General features: G+C 34.3%; 1 protein-coding gene across 4 annotated transcripts; it reads right to left on the bottom strand.

Annotated features, from left to right (window-relative positions):
- Nucleotides 1–776: 776 nt before the first annotated feature.
- Nucleotides 777–12,031, bottom strand: LOC131651863 (uncharacterized). Of its 4 annotated transcripts, none has more exons than XM_058921587.1 (23): nt 11,875–12,031; nt 11,238–11,511; nt 11,025–11,093; nt 10,805–10,942; nt 10,593–10,710; nt 10,411–10,493; nt 9,671–9,766; nt 9,206–9,374; nt 8,981–9,123; nt 8,782–8,868; nt 8,373–8,558; nt 7,580–7,747; nt 7,236–7,356; nt 7,064–7,133; nt 6,302–6,389; nt 6,063–6,183; nt 5,728–5,921; nt 5,478–5,586; nt 3,682–3,816; nt 3,184–3,286; nt 2,833–3,006; nt 2,588–2,733; nt 784–2,430 (listed from the first exon to the last, which is right to left on the bottom strand). In XM_058921587.1, exons 2-23 carry the CDS (start codon nt 11,490–11,492, stop codon nt 2,237–2,239), a joined length of 2,967 nt encoding a protein of 988 aa, XP_058777570.1. In that variant the 5' UTR covers nt 11,493–11,511; nt 11,875–12,031; the 3' UTR covers nt 784–2,236. The 4 variants fall into 4 exon arrangements, with proteins under 4 accessions (XP_058777571.1, XP_058777570.1, XP_058777568.1 ...); XM_058921586.1 differs by lacking the exon at nt 11,875–12,031 and adding an exon at nt 11,604–11,792 and having other exon boundaries at nt 786–2,430; XM_058921585.1 differs by lacking the exon at nt 11,875–12,031 and having other exon boundaries at nt 785–2,430; nt 11,238–11,792.
- Nucleotides 12,032–19,387: the final 7,356 nt, after the last annotated feature.

The following is a 19,387-nucleotide window of genomic DNA, read 5'->3' on the forward strand; positions in this document are numbered from 1 at the left end:
AATTCTTTAAATTCGCATTGGTACAAATGTTACGACTTAGAAATTGAAGATTAAGTCACATACTATTAAAAAATTGTAGATATTGAAATTTAACCTTATACCTTGAAGTATTTCCATCTTTCATCAATATTGTTATCCAAAATTGGTTTAAGTTGTTTTAACAATTCCTTGTAGCACTTCAGAAGAGCTAGTAGAACATTCATGAAATGCCTACTAATCGTTTCACCGGACCTAACAAGCTGTCTTCTAATCAATCTATTCTTAACATGATGAGCCAATATGTGTAAAAACATAGCCACTAACTCCTCAACGCACATGTGTCGAGTAGGAACTAATCCACCAATACCTTTCAACATCTCACATAGTTTATGAAAAGCGGCCCTATCCATCCTTGTATTCTCAATACATGCCACATCACTTGTGTAAATAATTCTCTAAAAATGCACTTCTCTGACTAAACTTCTCTCATAACAATCCCATGACCTTTTTCGCTTTTTCAAACGATTACTTAGACAAAAGTAGCATAACATCATTGTCATCAAAGTAAATAAATTCAACATCTCCAAATGCATGATCAATATTGTTATTATCCTTTTCTTCCTCTCACGAGCTTCCGCCAAATGAGCCATAACCAAACCTTAAATGACTTATTTGCGAAAGTTTCTTTGCACTGTACTACATTATTTTTCCAATGCACATAAGTTAATTTAATAAAAATTATTAAACATGAATTATCATCAAATACATAGGTATATATAATACATCAAGTGTGTGAAAAAACAGTAAAATGGTGATTATGATACACGAGAGTTTTCAATATGCAAACACAACATTCTACACGGTGCTCATGTTGGATAAACAAGAGTTTTCTACACATAACAACATTCATAATGCAATGACATTGTTCGAAACATAATCATGTTCGATACATGGGAGCTGCAATCTACACCCCGCAATGTTCAATACGTAAAAACGGTGTTCTACACGGTGAGTATGTTGGATACACAATGGTGCCCAGAACATAACAAGGTTCATAACATGGTGACGGTGTTCGATACACAATCAAGTTCAATACGTAGCAGCAATGTTCTACAACACACAATGTTCAATATGCCAAAGCGGTGTTTTTACACGGCGATTATGTTGGAAATGCCACTGTGTTATACACATAACAATGTTCATAACGCAATGACGGTGTTCGACACACAATCATGTACGTTAAATGACGATATTCAAAAAACCATATATGATAATGAAACACATGTAAATAAAAATAGTCATTGAAATAGGAAAATTAATACCTGTTAAAAGAAATCAAACTCTAAGCAAACTCACTGAAAGATAGATGAATTTGTGATTCCTTAAATCAAAATCAAAGTCTTCAGGAAAAAAAAGATCCATGTATTAGCTTGATTCTAAAAAAAAAATATAGATTCAAAGTAAAAGATAACTTACCATTGTTGTAACTTGTGGAGAAACAAAAAGAAGCTGAGAAAAGTGAAAAGGAATGTGTGGGTTATAGGTTTTATAGAAAATGGGTAAATTTTAGAGGGAATAATGCGCGGGTAAATTAGGGATATTTGTGACTTCTTCCTATGAGAACGTGGGTTTACATTCCCAGGAATATATTATTCCCAGCTTAGTTCCATGGGAATAAAATTAGATAGAACGTGGGTTAAATGGTTTCCTGTGTATTATTTATTCCAAGGTATTTTTTCCCCTTCCCATCTACCAAACATAGGAATAATTATTTCCTATCTTAGATTCCTAGGAATCTTTTTTCTAGCACCCAAACAAACACACTCGTAGCTACGGAATATTTCATTTAATTTGGGATCTTCCTAAGTTTTACTATGTTTTAACGCTTCTGTACCTACGGAAAAAATCAAATTTTTTAAAAAAAAAAGTGTTTTCGAAAATACATCTACGAAAGTAGGGAACATAAATGAAATTTTGTGGGTGGCTAAGAAATTAAGGGGTGGATTGAGATTTTCTCTATTTTTTAACCCAAACTCTAATAGACTTTTAAGTTCAAATATGTTACTATCATTCCTCTTCCATTAACTCCATCCATTTTATTTAATGATCAAAGTCCAACCAAACACACATTACACTTAATGGAGAACGAAATAATGCTTGTATTTAGATACATAATTTTATATACATAATTTGTTCTAGCACTATTCGGCCATTTAAAACAGTTTGACACCTTGTCTGGTGGTATCCAAATAAAAGATCAAGGAATTCGTATAACCTCATACTGATGAGAAATTTGAATAGGAGATTGATCTGAGACAGATCTGTTCTCGGACCAAAGCTCCAGGTTGACAGTGCCAGAGTCCCAGTGAACAAGACACTTCAATACCTCGTTAACATTAAATCGATTGACCAGTGCCAAGCCAAGACATTTATCAACAAACCTCCACTCACCTGAAATGAAATTATAATGAAAATTCTATACTTGAATGAATAAACATCTTCACTTAAGGTCTCTTCAACTCTCTACTTGCCAGCATGAAGACTGTCATCACATTATGAGATTAAAGTGTTTTAAGGTCGGTCGATAAAGGGATAAAATGATCATTACCATTGGGAATATGGTGTCCTTCGAAGATTTGCTCCCTATCATCTGGGAAGACTTCGTGCTTCGATCCATCGATTGAAGTAAACGAGACAAAAGATTCTGATGGGTGCAAAAGATTGAATGTTGGGTGAATTCTTAAGCAGGCCAACCTGCAGAATATATAAGGAAGCATAGTAGGAATCAACCATACTAACAATTGAGATACAATGCTAATATTATCAGGGTACAAGACAAGTTTTAAATAAAACCTCGAGAACCCTTCGGAACCAGCTCTGACGCTGCGTGCTATTATGCTAGAGTTTATTTGGATGATGTTGGCAGCGTTCTTTGGGAAATATATATGCCGTTGAAGAACCAATCGTCCACCAATATCACCCTCCAATACCACAGATTCCTCCTCTCCATCATGCTCAAGTTCTCGACTGCAAGGGAAAATAGGTTTGCCAAAAAGGACATGTTGAGTACAAAAATGTATAACAGATAAATGGTGGAGTGAGAATAGAAGAACATGATAATAGAAGGGTATATACAATAGCCTTTGATGGCTCTGCAACAATAATTTTTCTCCTATGAAACAGTAAAGTACAAGGGAAACTTACTTGATTATGGAATATTCCTCAGAACACCCAGCAGAACGATACTCTATACCACTGTACTCCTCGTATCCACTGATTTCAATCTTTCTATGGAGCCATTGTATTCCTGAAAACACATAGTTATTGTGATGAATAATAAAATGAATATTATAAATAAAAAAATTTCATACTTGTAGCATAAGGAAAAGAGAAGTTAGATAAGGGAATTTCTGAAAACTGTCGAGCTTAACAGCTGACTTCAACTGATTCAGGAAGCTTATTTAGAAGACTCGTAATCGTTACAAGATCACTTTGACTTTTCTGTTCATAAGTACTTGTTGAAAAGTTTATTCAAGCAGGTTTTAAGTGAATTGAGCAGTGTTATAAGCAAGTTAGTTCTAGCTGAGTGAGGAAAAATATTCTAAATGCTTAACTACTGCACTGCATAAACCGTAAGTTTGTTTTTTATAAGAGTGTTTTTTATAAGAGATTAAATAAAATGCTAATGGATAATCAACTAACCTGAAGGAAAGTGCGTCATGGAGATGATTCTACCCCCAATCCAGGGAACAACTTGAAGAAGCCACTCACTACTTTTCAGTTCAATAGGAGTTCCCGAATCTCTGTCTTCTACATCAGGAATTTGAATTGCTTTTTCTGCAAAACATTCAGAAAGTAGTAGCATAACTTGATACATATTTGTAATTTTTACACTACTTGCATTGCAATAAATCTTGGTTCTCAAGAGAAGGGAAAACCCATATAAAGGTAAAAATATGGATACTATAGCATAGAAATAGCAAGGTAATATCCAATCCAGGAATAATGTTTGATAGATGTCATCAGGGCCGGTCCCGACATTTTAGAGGCCCAGGGTTAATAATAAAAGTAGACCTCTAATAAAAAAAAAATTAAAAAAGAACACCATTTATTTAAATTATAAATAATATCAACATCAAAATTAGTCATTTATATGTGTAACTAAAATAAAAAATGTCAGAAACAACGTTTAGCCAGTGCACGTGCCTCCGTAGTACAAGCCGAATTAGTCAATCTATTATGTAGGTCGAAACCGGTGCGAAAGCAAGAAAATAAAATAAAAAATGTCATATTCTAATTAATCATTAGAGTAATTGTAATCATATATCACTTTATACTGATAGAGAAATATGTATTTAAAATTTATATTTTATATATATTCTTAAAGTTATAAGGCTTTTATGAGACAATGCCATAAACACTTCAAAATTTGATTAGAAATAATACTAGCATGAAGAAGGTCGAACTAATTAGAACAATTAAAAAATAATTATATATATATATATATATATATATATGTATATATATATATATATATGTATATATATATATATATATATATATATATATATATATATATATATATATATATATATATATATATATATATATATATATATATATATATATATATATATATATATATATATATATATATATACTTACTTAATCATAGTAATTTAATTAAAAACAATACTTTTATATGACTATAAAATAACACAAAATAATATATCTTTCTATATAAAAAATAATAATGAATTAAATACATATAATAGTGTGTTATATTTTATTATAAAAGTTTAATAATAAATGAGATAGTTTAATAATAAATCTTAAAATATTTATTTGTAAAATATCAATATTATTTAAAACTTATGTTTAAAAAAATGAAAATAAAACTAAAGAAATAATTAACAAAGAATAGAATATAAAATAATGTGTTTTTTATCATAAAAATTAATAAATTAAATAGTTTAATAATAAATCTTAAAATATATATTTGTAAAATATTATTTAACAAAGATAGGGTTATACTTATTGATTTAGATTTTGGTTGGCCCTTGTTTGGCCCGAAAAAAAAAAAGTTTGATTCTGGAGTTGAACCCAAGACATGAGATGGATAACAAAGCCCCAGAACTGCTGCGCTACAACTGTTATACTGCAGATATTTTCTACTCGCCATATATATAACATATTACTTATAATTTCTAAAGCCCAAATAAAAAAATTATGAGGCCCCTTATTTTTGGAGGCCCTGGGCTGTGGGTCTGGTTTCCCTGGCCCAGGGCCGGCCCTGGATGTCATATAATATCTTTCAAAAGCCGGCTTATTTTCAAGAGATAATCTAGAAAACACAATAACTATGCCATAGGATAAAATGTAGATCAGAAGATAAAAGGATGATCAAGAAAATAATAGTTTAAGTGAAATATAAGCATAGATAACATTTAAGATAATATTCATAAATTGACCAGGTAAAGATTTGAACAAGCACGTACCCAAACGTTCCTTGTATTGCTTCTCACTAGCCAATACCAGCTTCGATGTCTCCTCCTCTGAAGGAAAATTTATATGCAGAACTTCCCCATCCACTCCCCATGTATCAAGCTGTTAAGAAAACCAAATTGTATAAATATTAAGATCAAGTGTCCAGTAAAAGATAGATTAATGAACAAATGAGGCAAAATATTTTACAGTTTCTATCTGTACACAAATTTCATTATCTTCAAAGTTTCCTCAGTCACATACCGTTGCACCCCCACCTAATAATAATTGAATGTGGAGGCGGCGTGTAGGTCTTTTCCATGATCCTTCAGTTTTGTGCACACTCACAGTAACAACCGATGAATGAAGTTCAGCCACATAATGTGTTAATAAATAATTTCCTTTAGTGAATTCATATCCATCACCATCATCCTCAAATAGAAAACCTTCAGCTTTACCTGGCAATGATTAAAATCTTGTTCATACAGTCTTTAAGAGCAAGACACTACTAATCTGACGAGTAAAGACCTTATTAAAATATCAGTTATCGATTTATCGTATTCAAACACACTAAGGTCAAATCGAATGCATGGACTTACCATATTCATCTAAAGCAACGAGAAGTGTTAATTCGTCTGATGGAGAAGCTTCTCCAACATGCTGAAGAGGGAGGCCCACAGGAATAATTGATCCCCCTTTCAAATATAATGCAGGCAAATCCTAACATGCCCCAAACAGAATAAAATTAAAAATATTTTTGTAAAGATAATAAAAAATAAAAACATAATTATATGTCCTACTAAAATAAAATACATATAAAATGAGCAGAAAAAAATACCGGATGTGCATCACTGAAATCAAAACCCAACCATATCCCCTTTGGTAGAGCAACCTCCAATTTGTCCAACCCTTGATTGCGTATGGTGCTGATCAAGATACAAACAAGATATTAAATCATCGTAACTTGTAAGATAAGGTAATAAGTGAGAGAAGATACTACACTTCAATTTTTAATATTTTCCTCTATAATGCCAAATGAACAATTTCGGATGAAGTGTTTCAACTTACATACCAAAAAACACACATGCGGAAACCAATAGAATATGCTCATAGATAGTGACAATCTATCTCGAGTCTCAATAAAGATATAAATTTGACATTAGTTTAGAAGTTTTTTCGGAACAATAGTATCAATATTAGATTAAGATTTGAATTAACCAATTCAGCCAAGACTTAATTAAATTTCAGTTTTAGAAGTTTCAGCGAATTCAAACATCAATTGATCGTAACCAGAATCTTGGAAATGATCACAATTCACAAGGGTGAGCCACACCATCGCCAAGGGCGCCACCTTCATTGTTAATACTGCTTATAAGAGAGAAGGAAGGATGCATTGTATTGTTTAACAGCTAGAAACGATGAGTTGTAATTTCCATTTCCTATTATTCCCCCTTTCTCAATGACTAAAAGCTATATAATTTTTTCCACTAAAATGCATAACAGTATCAGGAAAACGAAGCCCAATTTGTGCAAAGACATCTTTCATAATATGGCAGTGTAATCTAGATTGATAATATACAGAGTAAGGAAGTAGAATAACCTTGCATACACTAAAACTGGACCGAGCAAAAATGAATTTTCAAGTTTCCTCAAGCTAGGATCTTTTGTATCTGCAAAACCAAAAATAAAAATTCACGATGCATAAGAAAAAAGCTCAAATATCATTCATGAAACCAAAGGTACTAGAAGCAATCAACATAACAAGAACCCACCAGCAAAGAAAGTAGGAGTTGCCACTGGAGTGCCCCTCGTATGTGCAAAATAAAAAAGTGTGTAGATTAGGGGGATAAGGCGGTAGCGCCTCTTCAATGCCAATCGGCAAACTTCTTCACACTAAAAATCAGAACTAAATTAGTGGTGTACAGTGTTAGCATATAGGTAATTTGAAAATACAGAATATCAAGCTCAAATATACAACCTTCATAATTTTACTCCGCATGATATATAAAGTAATAAAGACATACAACTCCATCTTGGAATTTACATGAATGTTCACTACATGACAAGTTGGAAAACATTATAATGATTAATCTTATGCAGACAAAGTTGATCCAACCTCTTCCCCAAAGGACCAGGGTTCATGGTCAGTGGATCCAGCTTCAGAATGTCCACGGCAAAAGGGAAACAAGGAACCTACACCCATCCACCTTCCAAAAAGCCTCGGTGTTGCGTTGCCAGCAAATCCACCAATATCAGGACCTGAAAGTGGCTGACCACTGAGTCCCTGAACACAACAAATTCAAATTAAGAAGAAAATTTGAACATGTATTTAACGTGACCGTTTGTATTTATATTTGATATCAACACTGACTAGATCATAACAAGAGAATGCCATCTTAATTCATCTGGCACTGATCTACATATTCAAAAATTAAGGAAAAACATGTGAAATTAATTTTTTTTCCTTGATGAGGAAAAGTAATATACCTCTCATATAACATGTAGTTCTAAAAAGGAAACCGATAATAAAATCATGTGCCATCAGCGTCCTAAAGAATAAATCATAACCACAACTCAAAGAAAACTTGGAATGGATAGTCCTTTGTAGCAGCTACTTGCAGCCATCTTGTTTTATGACGATAAAATAGTGTGCAGTTAATAAAGGTATAAATCATCATTTGGGAAACTAATTGAAACAACAACTTATATCTAGCTAAGCATACACTTATCCAATCCAATGTACCAGAAAAATGCATACGTAAAAATGCGTTATATAAGACGTGACAAGGAAAAACTACAAATGCTTAAATCATGCTTGACTAAAAGCTGCAGAACTGAATGGTGTCAATAAAATATCGAATGACAATGGTGTTCAAGGGAATTATCACCCATGCTCCTAAGATCCTCACCAGTTGCAGTACCATGGAGATACTCATATGAAGATGCTCCCAGGTTGAAAGATTATCTCCAGTCCATGTTGCAGCATACCTTTGGCTGCCAATAAATCCAGCTCTGGTGAGAACAAAAGGACGTTTGTTTTCACTAGCTAGTTTCATGCCTTCATAGGTTGATCTTGCCATCAGCAGACCATACACCTATAGTGAAAAGTCATGATCAATAATAAAAGTCCAGAGCGCACCACAATACAGGATAAGGCATAAAAAACTCAACAACTAAAAATTCATAAACAAACATCAGAATCAAGCCACATAGCAGTATCTTAATGCATAATCAAAGTGCATCCTACTTGTAAGCATTTTCCACAATTTTATGGTAAATTGATGTGATTCCAAAATCGTAAAGGGAAAAGATTATCACATTATGATAGAAAGAATGATTCTGACAGCCTCCAAGTTCACCATCACCTCTATGAACATTGCTCCCAGGCATTGTGTTCATTGCAACCTGGAAAAGAAAGGGATTTTAAAAGGTTGAAACAGGACTTATCAATAGTCTCAAATAGTGAGGCTGCTTGGTTTCTTACTTTGAGAAAAGAAACCAAAGAGATTATAATTACCTCGGAGACAGCTGGTTCGTTCATATCATTCCATATACCATCAACACCATTGGAAACAAAGTCCTTAACTAAATTTCCCCACCATGCACGAACGTTTGACTGTGTATAGTCAGGGAACACACAAGGCCCGGGCCACACGTCCCCTGAGAATGGATATATGGGCTCAATGCATCAACAAAAGGAAAAAGGACAGAGAAAAAGTACTAATGTGTAAAGAAAATTTACCAACAAAAGGTGTTCCATCAGCCTTTTGGACCCAAACATCATTTTCAGAACCACTGTCATATACAAAATAACCTCTTTCCTGCTTGATCCCTGGATCAAGCATCCAAATAGCTTTGAAACCACTATAATGGAGATCTTTCACTAAAGACTTAGGATCCTTAAAGCGCTCCTGAAAGATAGCATAATACTTACGTTTCTAGACAAAATATTATTGCTATAGACATTACAATTTGGCAGCCAGCCCGAATCAAAAGTTTAACTTAGAATTTTCCAAATTACAAATACTGGTTAGAGAACTAATTCTAGGCACCAAAAGAAAATCATGCAATGCATCAATTTAGCTTATGAGTTGCAGACTACACCTACTCGTCACTTAAAATATTCATGAGCACAACTAAAAATACCTTATGTGAAAATCAAAACAATGACACTGTAAATTGATTATTGATCAGAGGAAAAACATGCCTTGTCAAAGGTAAAACAACGAAAACCATCCATGTAATCGATATCGTGCCATATCACATCACAAGGTATGCTCTTTTCCCGAAATGTTTTTGCAACCTGCAAATGTTAAATTGTTAACGGAGCATTGAATATACTTTTAGTCCTTATAAAATTACAAAATTTTGTTTTTTGTTCCTACTTTTTAGTCCCAACAAAACTATCATGCAAATAGTTTTAGCTTTCGAAGTTAATTCAGCACATTTTTTTAATGATTTTTGTCAGGCATGTTTTAAAACATTATAAAAAGTTTCTCCATAGAAATTTAGAATTTTCTTGCAAGGAATGAATTAAATATGAATTTATAAACACCAAAAACTAGAGATAAAAGTAACCAACATTTAGACTTAGAACCATAAATAAAATATGAAGCATTCTTTTGCAAAACTAACAAGCAATTATGGACAGTCAGAACATACAAGATGATAGGAATGAAGATTTGAATTTCTACAATACATAAACATATAAGCATGCAATATATTCGATATGATATGCATCAAAATTTCAGATAGATCTTAAAAGGATTTCCTTTTCTCTTATCCAAACAAATAACAAACGAAAAAAAGACAGTAACAACAGTGAACAGCAGTCAGAACTTGGAACATGTGTCATATACAGCACCTCCAGCTCAAGCTTTCTACATCTATAGATGTTAGTAATCCCTCTCATCACTATTGGGAGAGAGTAGGAGTAGCATGAAGTACCTCCAGAACTCTCTGATCAGATAAATAGCTCCAACGGCATTGTTGATAACCTAGTGACCACTTTGGAGGCATAAATACAGTTCCTGATGATAAAAGAATATGTAAGGATGTGTGACATGTGTCTTTCACCACTAAAATGAAGTAAATGATAACCTAGTTGAAGTTTTTGCTAAGAAAATTACCAATTGCTTTTGATAGAGATATCAAAACATCCGTAGGTGAAGCAAAAGGACCAAATGTAATGACAGGGTATGAGGATGGAGCAATGAAACGTACTATTGATTCTTTCCTCAGATCGATCTATATATGAACACAGCAAAAGACCATCAAACAGATCATTATATCATTATAAACACATTTGCCGAATATGACAAAAGGGTAAATTTAACAGCACCTCACAGCGCCTTGTAGTGTCAGCAAGAATTCCTAGGGCCTCTCCATTTGGAAGAACAGCTAACACCCATGGATGTGATTGGTATAAGGATGCAGTGTCAGGACCATAACCCCATGCGTCAGTGTTCCATGTGAAAACCTTAAAATAAAATTATAACTGATGAGTCTATATATATAATAAGAAAATCTATTTGAAACCAAAATTTCCTATGGCTACCTACTCTTTTGCCTGTTCTCTCAAGTTGTCCACCAACTTCTCCAGTTCCATAGAGGGAGGTACCTATAGGTAGCTGGTTCGAGAACAAATTCAATCAACTTTTGAAGACAAAGGACATGGAATTGCATAATCGGCAAATTAGACCGCGACAAAATGAAATGGGAGAATAAAAGATAAGCAAACAAACTATACATTAAGCTAAAACGAAGCAACTGACCTCGAGTTGGACAACTTGCTGCTCAAGAAGGCACTCAAAGGTAGGGATATACGAGGGAAGCTTGTGAGTTTTACTAGTGATGGGAGTGTCTCTATCTTTGCTATTCAGAAAAGAAATACTAGGATATGCTGCATCTCTATCATCTGCAGAACAATCAAATCGAAACACTCCATCATCCAAAATAGGCTCAAAAATCATATTCCCTGATCTCACATCGCTACTTCCACTAGAGACTTGTCCTTCGTGATTTGCCATTTCAATAAATCTCTTTCTTCTGCAAACCAAAAACAGCATAAGCAGTAAACACACAAAAATGATGATAGTGTAAAAATAACGTGAAATTCAGAAAACAGTAATCATATTTACAATCAGCAAAAATGATGATAGTGTAAAAATAACGTGCAATTAGCTAGCCAATGTAACTGCAACTCAAGGCTTCTTCTGCTTCCATTGATCATGGACTTTAATAGTATGATTTTTATTTTAAAATAATAGTCCATTATTGTTCAATAAACTATTTGGTTTATGGTGAACTTGAGTGGAAGAATCAGTGTTGGAGAAATTATATTCAAAACACTAGTAGACATATATGATATTCAAACACACGCAATTCAAACACACGCAAGTGACGACATACTGTGACGCTGTATCCGTTAAACGGCAACTCCATAATTTCCGTGTGTGTGCATAGACAATTCTGTAGTTTTCAAATACAATATTTGATATTCTCTACCAAGTAATTATCTATCAATTTTAAGATCAAAGGATAGATATCAACTATCAATTTTATTTTTTGTTGAACATTTTTCCACTAATACAAGAACCTTAATTAACAAATGATAAAACAAAGGTTTTTTCTACTTCCTATCAACATTAGATTTTAAGTACCTAGATTGCCCTCAAACTAAAAAAAAGAAAAGATATTTGGTCTTTTTTAAATAATTAACTAATGGGTCTGTTTAATTCATATAGGAAGCTACCCATCAAAAATAAAACAAAAGTTAAACAAGCAACTACTAATATAGTATAATGAAAAATGGGGTGCGTGTGTATGGTCTAGCGGTGAATCGTTTGGGTCTTGAGAGTGTGCTCCTCTCAAGGTCTCAGGTTCGAAACCCGCTAGATATTTGTGTAAGTTGCATCATGAAGCAATCCATATTTGTGTAAGTTGCATCATGAAGCAATCCATATTTGTGTAAGTTGCATCATGAAGCAATCCATATTTGTGTAAGTTGCATCATGAAGCAATCCAAAAAGTGAGTTGCTTATCATTAAATAATATTAATCTTGATAATTTGTGGGGTCAAATATAAATTGATTGGACCACATATTGATTGCTTATTAAAATCACTATTGGAGTAAAATTGGTTTAGATTGCTTATATGTTACTTAAATGCAATGTGGCAATTTAGTCCCACACAAATAACTCAAGCAATTTAAATAAGTTCTCCCCATTAGAAATGCCCTAAGTCAAAGTTAGCAAGGTGATCACTTATTTGACACGTGGTGAGATGAACATGTTACGAGACTTCTTCGAATGAAGGTCACCTGCCACGATCCAGATGAAGTGGGGTCAATATAACGGAATCTGGAACAAACAACATGAAGGCATTACAGTTTCACTAGGTCTAAAAGGTTATACATATCTACCTATAAAATTAGGTTAAAGATGATTTTTTTTACAAATCACTCCCTAAAGACATTCCTTAACACGTCACAAACATGATCATTATTATTGTACTCACAAGTACAGATGGCAAACATTCATGGGCCACAACTTTTAACAAGAGTTTTTCTCAATCATGCACCATTTAACAATGGTGGTCACACAATTTTCATCAAATTTTGACAATCAAGAAGCCTTAGCGAAGATGTAGGTCGTTATAGATGAGCTATATCGTCATTATTAGGGGTGTTCGCGATACAGTTTAGGTAGTTTTGACGCAAAAAATCATCCAAACCGCAACAAAAAACGTGTGGTTTGGTTTGATTGACTTTTAGAAATAAAATCAAACCAACCCAAACCAAATCAATGCAGTTTGGTTCGGTTCGATTTTTTTCAAAATTTTTATTGAATCATACATAAACATATAGATGACAACATAACTTTGTATTGAGTCATCCATACACTACCGAATAACAATAAAACTCATCATATTTGGACCTCAACTTTCAATTTAATATCTAAAATCATATTAGACAAAAGGAATAATAAACATAAAACAATATCAAATACTTTATAATGAAAAAAAATAGAGGAGATGAGAGATTAGTGAAAATGAAAAAGAAAGAGCAGAAGAGAGGAGAGATTAGAGAAGAAGAGGTGCGATAAAAACAGAATTGAAAGAGAGAGAAAAGTAGCATAAAAATGAGAAAGTGAAAAAGAAAGAATATCAGAGAGTATAGATTAGAGAAGAAGAGACAAGATGTATTTGGAAAAGAAGACGATATATTGCTAGGAGAGATTTGAGAATGGTGAAACTGAAACCCTAAGTGTGAGGAAGAGAAAATCGTTCGTAATCGTAAGATAAAGATGAAGGATAGAAAAACACTTAGAAAGGGGGGGTTTGAATAAGTGTAGCTTTAAAAACTCTTAAGATAAAAACAATTTGCACAATGATTTTTATCCTGATTCGTTGTTAACTAAACTACTCCAGTCCACCCCCTTGGAGTGATTTACCTCACCTGAGGATTTAATCCACTAATCACACAAGATTACAATGGTTTTCCACTTAGATAACCTCTAAGTCTTCTAGAGTATTCTGATCACAACCTGATCACTCTAGGAACACAATGCTTAGATACCCTTTAAGACTTTCTAGAGAATCCGATCACAACTTGATCTCCTCTAGTTCTTACAAATGAATGTAAACAAATTCTTATAAGAGTTACAATGCTTCTTAATAAGCTATTATCACAACTGTGATTTTTCTCTTAAGTTTAAGCTTAATCTCACTAAGATATTATAACAGTAATGAAGTGAGGTTGAAGATGAAGTTTGAGAGCCTTTAGAATTTGACAGCGTTTCTGTATGTTTGCGCAAAGTGTTGTATTCAGCTTCTCATCAGAACTTCTATTTATAGGCGTTTGAGAAGATGACCGTTGAGAGCATTTAATGCGTTGCGTGATCCGTACAACAATGCATTTAATGTTTCACTCTTTTGTCAACTACCTCGAGCCTTGCTTTTCCTGCTGTAACTGACGTTGCCTTTAATAGCTTCTAACGTTCCTTTTGTCAGTCAGCGTAGCCTGCCATCTTGTACTTGCTTCTGATCTGATGTTTGTGTAAACAACGTTTGAATATCATCAGAGTCAAACAGCTTGGTGCAGAGCATCTTCTTGTCTTCTGACCCTGAACTGCTTCTAGCGTGATACCATGAGAACTTCAGTGTTTCTGCTTCTGATATCAAGTTCTTCTGATGCTTCAATAGACCATGTTCTGATTCTGCTTAACCATCTTCTGATGTCTTGCGAGAGCATGTTCTGATGTTGCATACTTGAACCTTCTGAGTCAGTGCTTCTTGCGCTGATTTTGTGCATACTCTTTATGTATTTCCTGAAATGGAAATTGCATAGAATTAGAGTACCACATTATTTCAAGCAAAATTCATATACATTGTTATCATCAAAACTAAGAATATTGATCAGAACAAATCTTGTTCTAACAATCTCCCCCTTTTTGATGATGACAAAAACATATATAAATGATATGAATTTGCAATCAGAATATCAGACGGCTAAAGACAATTACACAGTTATAGCATAAGCATATAAACATAGTGTGTGAATATGTCTCCCCCTGAGATTAACAATCTCCCCCTGAGATAAATAATTTCCCCCTGAAATAAATACTGGAAGAAATTTATAAATAAAAGACTTCCCTGAGTATTTTTCATTTCAGTTGAGACGTTCACATAAGCTTAGAACTTCAGAACATTCAGAGCTTCTGCTTCTTGCTTCCAATAGGACAGCTTCAGAGCTTTGAATTTCTTCTTGAATCATTGTATGCTAGATTGTATCAGAACATTGTTGAATGTACCAGAGCATCATCAGAGCATCTCTACATCCTGAAATGTTTCAGAACAAGCTAAACGACAAAAGTCAGAGCATGAATGAATCAGAACATAAAATATGTTTCAGAGCATATACTATGTATCAGAACACATAAAATGCATCAGAACATAAAATATGTATCAGAGCACATAGAAAAAATGTATCAGAACATATAAAGAGTAAGAATGTGTTAGAGCATATTCTATCACAAGAATATCAGAACATTCTTCCTTCTTGCTTCTGATCTTGAAGCTTCACAGCACTCAGCTTGCTTCAATTTCCATGAGCTTGTTTCTATATAGAATTGCTTTTCCCCATGTCTTTGCTTCTCATGTTGAGATTTTTAGAATGTCTTCAATCCTGCAAAACACTCAAAGACATAGAACTTGCAAATTCTGTTAGAAATGTGGAGACTTACTCCCAGCAACTGATAATATAAATCAGATCATTTATCACATTCTCTCCCCCTTTTTGTCATAACATCAAAAAGCATAAAAGATTCAGATGAAAAACAAACAATATGAGAGAAAAGAAGATAATTTTCATTGATTTCATCAGAAGAATTATCAGAAGATACAAAAGGAGATGCAAGAAGACAGATGCAAGAACAAGGAGACAACTAAGACACAAAAAGACTACGACTAGCCTAGCTTAGACATAATCTTGGCCAGCATGTCGTGAATCCCAGCAGTGCTTTCATTCTGCTTCTTCATGAAGTCTCTGAATTCTTCATGTGCTTGATCATGCTTATTCAGGCGAGAAGCAAGAACTTCTTGATTCTGTTGAAGAGCCTCCAAAGTCTTCTCCAGACGAGAGGATTCACCAGAAGTTTCACCACCAGCATTCAGTGGAATAACATGTCCAGCAGAAGAATCCAATGTAAGAACATCTTCTTGAGTTTCCGGAATAGGACTTTTCTCAGAAGATTGATTCTTAGCATATTGTTTCTCAGCATCAGCTTCTTCCATAGAAGCATCTTCATCATATTCTGGAGTATGAAGATCAGAAACTCCATCCTCCAGGGCTTGAAGAATCTCATCCAAATTCTTTGGAGGAATGGGAGCAGTGTCGATTGGATGATAGATAACCTCAGGAACATCCATGGTAGGAGTCTGCTCATAAGAGTTTGCCCTAAGCCAGTGGAATAGCCATTGGGAATCTTCAGTCAGAACAGGAAACTTAGGCTTCCACACAACAATCTCCCAAGAGTGTGCTTCTTGTTCAGCTTCTGAAGCTTCTGCCAGTTCATCAACAAAAGCTTTCTCTTCAAAACAATGCCTGCCTCCAATGGGACTGTGCCAGAACTCTTCATAGGATCTCAGAATTCCAAGATGACCAGGAGCTTCTGCTTCACATTTCTTCTGAAGCTTCTCTCTTCAATCTTGCTTCTTTCTTCTTTTGTTCCTTCTGCTGCAACTCAGCCAGAGAAGGAAGCACTCTTCCTCGAATCCATGCAGGATCAACAGAAGATTGAGCTATTACAGAAGTGTTCAGATAACGCTTAACAGACTTATTAAGCTCTTCTTTGAACAAGGAAGCAAAGCCTTCAACAGGAACCCTTCTGGTCAGAATATCTAGAAATATTCTTGGAACAAAAGTTACCTTCTCAATATGACGCATCCTTTGTAGATCAAAGCCATTCATAACATGTCCTTGAATGACACTAGAGAACCTGGACGTTCCAATAGTTCTTAGAGGATCCAACAAGTCACTTTCTATCAGAATGTCTGAAATCATTCTGGCGAAGGGAATAGCATTCTTCTTGAAGTCTGGAAACTTCTTGCGTTCTTCATCTTGTGATTCTTCAATACTTGTTTTCAAATTCTGAAATAGAATATTTGAGATGTTAACTTCAATCCCTCTTCCAATGCAGAAGAGAGCATACTTCTAATCCAGATTGATGTATGTTGAGGTAAAAGATCTCTTTCTATGATAGAGAGATCCTAGAATAATCTCAGCCCAAACTTTGTAGAACGGCTTCAACAAACCAGTTTGATGAGATGCAATACCATAAGCATTAGATATTTGTCTCTCAACTGTTGTCCAACAAACTCTACCAGGAAGAGCACCTGTGCTTCCTTCTTCATCATCCAGATTGTACAACTTTCTGATTAATTTCTCAGTTATCACAACTTCATGCCCTAACACGAAGGAGATGATTGCAGTTGGGGTAACCGTTGCATGAGCCTAGAAATATTTTACTAATGTCGGATAAATTGGTTCAACCAGTCTATCAAGGTAGTTTGACTAGCCTTGTGCCATTGTCTCAGCATCAGTGTTGAAACCATGTAATCTTAGATTTTCAAAATCTACCGAAGACTCACACAGAACTTCCAATTTAGTTGAAGGAATGGAACATGTCTTCAAGGGAGCATAACCATGCTTGTGATGAACACGATGAGCAGAAGACATTTCTTCTTTACTTGAGGAACTTGATGAAGAAAGCATGGAGATATACTGAGGATTTGGTTACGAACTAGGGTTTATGCAGAAAAAGAAAGAGAGAGATGAATGAAGAGAGAATGTAAAAAGACTGAAATGAATGGGAGATGAGTATATAAAGGGACTGATTAGAAGGGAAATACAATACGTGTTTGAATGAATATGATTATAGAAAACATGGAATCAAATGCATTTAATGAGAGATGACGTTAGGAGAGATAATGTGAAATTTGAAATGATTTGCACAGTTACCTAGGGCGGCGTCTCCTCAACTGTACGCATGCTTGTCCAAAAAGAGTGAACACATGTTTATCTTCTGGAACAACTGGTGACAGCTGTTTTACTTTAAAAGAGCTTATGAATCAACTTAGATAATGAAACGTCAGTGATAACAGAATCAGAACTTCTAATTGATCACTATCAGAACTTCTTATAAGAAGATAATCCAAACATATTTCAGAGCTTATCCATGCGTCAGAACTTCTCATCTTCTCATTTTGGGCATAAATCCATACTGATATTCTTCAGAATGAACTTAAACCTATCTTCAGCAAGGGGTTTCGTAAAGATATCAGCCCATTGATGGTTTGTATCCACAAAGTTTAAAGAAAGAACATCCTTCTAAACATAGTCCCTAATGAAATGATGTTTAATCTCAATATGTTTAGCATTGGAATGTAAGATAGGATTCTTAGATAAACCTATAGCAGAAGTATTGTCACAGAAGATAGGAATGCTACTCTCATATCTCTGATAATCTTCTAACTGACTCTTCATCCAGAGCATCTGTGTGCTACAACCAGCAGCAGCAACATATTATGCTTCTGTTGTTGAGAGGGCAATGGTAGCTTGCTTCTTGTTGTACCAGGAGATCAGGTGACTTCCAAGAAATTGACAACTTCCAGAAGTGCTTTTCCTTTCAACTCTATCTCCAGCATAGTCAGCATCACAGAATCCTACTAAGTTGTACTCTTTAGATCTTCTGTAGACTAAACCAATATTAGTAGTACCTTTCAGATACCTCAAAATTCTCTTAACAGCTGTTAAGTGAGATTCTCTAGGATCTGATTGGAATCTTGCACACAAACAAACACTGAATAAAATGTCAGGCCTAGAAGCAGTCAAGTATAGAAGAGATCCAATCATACCTCTGTACAACTTATGATCAACCTTCTTACTTACCTCATCCTTACCTAGGACACACGTTGGGTGCGTAGGAGTTTTGGCTTATTTGCTTTCAGAAAGATTAAACTTCTTCAGAAGTTCTTTCACATACTTCGTTTGATGAACATATGTTCCATCAGAAGTTTGATTGATTTGAATCCCAAGGAAGTACTTGAGTTCTCCCATCATACTCATCTCGAACTCAGCCTGCATAGACTTAGCAAACTCCTTTCCAAATGTAGCATTAGATGTTCCAAAGATAATATCATCAACATAAATTTGACAAATTAAAATATCTTTCTTAAATGTTTTACAGAAGAGAGTAGTATCCACTTGTCCTCTAGTGAAACCATTGTTTAGAAGGAAAGAACTTAATCTTTCATACCAAGCTCTAGGAGCTTGCTTCAATCCATACAATGATTTCTTTAATTTGAAAACATGTTCTGGAGACTTAGAGTCTTCAAAACCAGGAGGTTGGTGGACATATACTT

The sequence above is a fragment of the Vicia villosa genome, linkage group LG2 (assembly GCF_029867415.1).
Source record: "Vicia villosa cultivar HV-30 ecotype Madison, WI linkage group LG2, Vvil1.0, whole genome shotgun sequence".
Classification (NCBI taxonomy): Eukaryota; Viridiplantae; Streptophyta; class Magnoliopsida; order Fabales; family Fabaceae; genus Vicia; species Vicia villosa.

What these genes read in the sequence shown, in the direction of transcription:
- LOC131651863 (XM_058921585.1), bottom strand. Translation starts at nt 11,531, where the DNA reads ATGCTGTTTTTGGTTTGCAGAAGAAAGAGATTTATTGAAATGGCAAAT. An exon ending in GTTGTTTTACCTTTGACAAG is followed by an intron (nt 9,375 to 9,670) that starts GCATGTTTTTCC and finishes GCTATCTTTCAG; the next exon opens with GAGCGCTTTAAGGATCCTAA. An exon ending in GAGGAATATTCCATAATCAA is followed by an intron (nt 3,007 to 3,183) that starts GTAAGTTTCCCT and finishes TTTCCCTTGCAG; the next exon opens with TCGAGAACTTGAGCATGATG.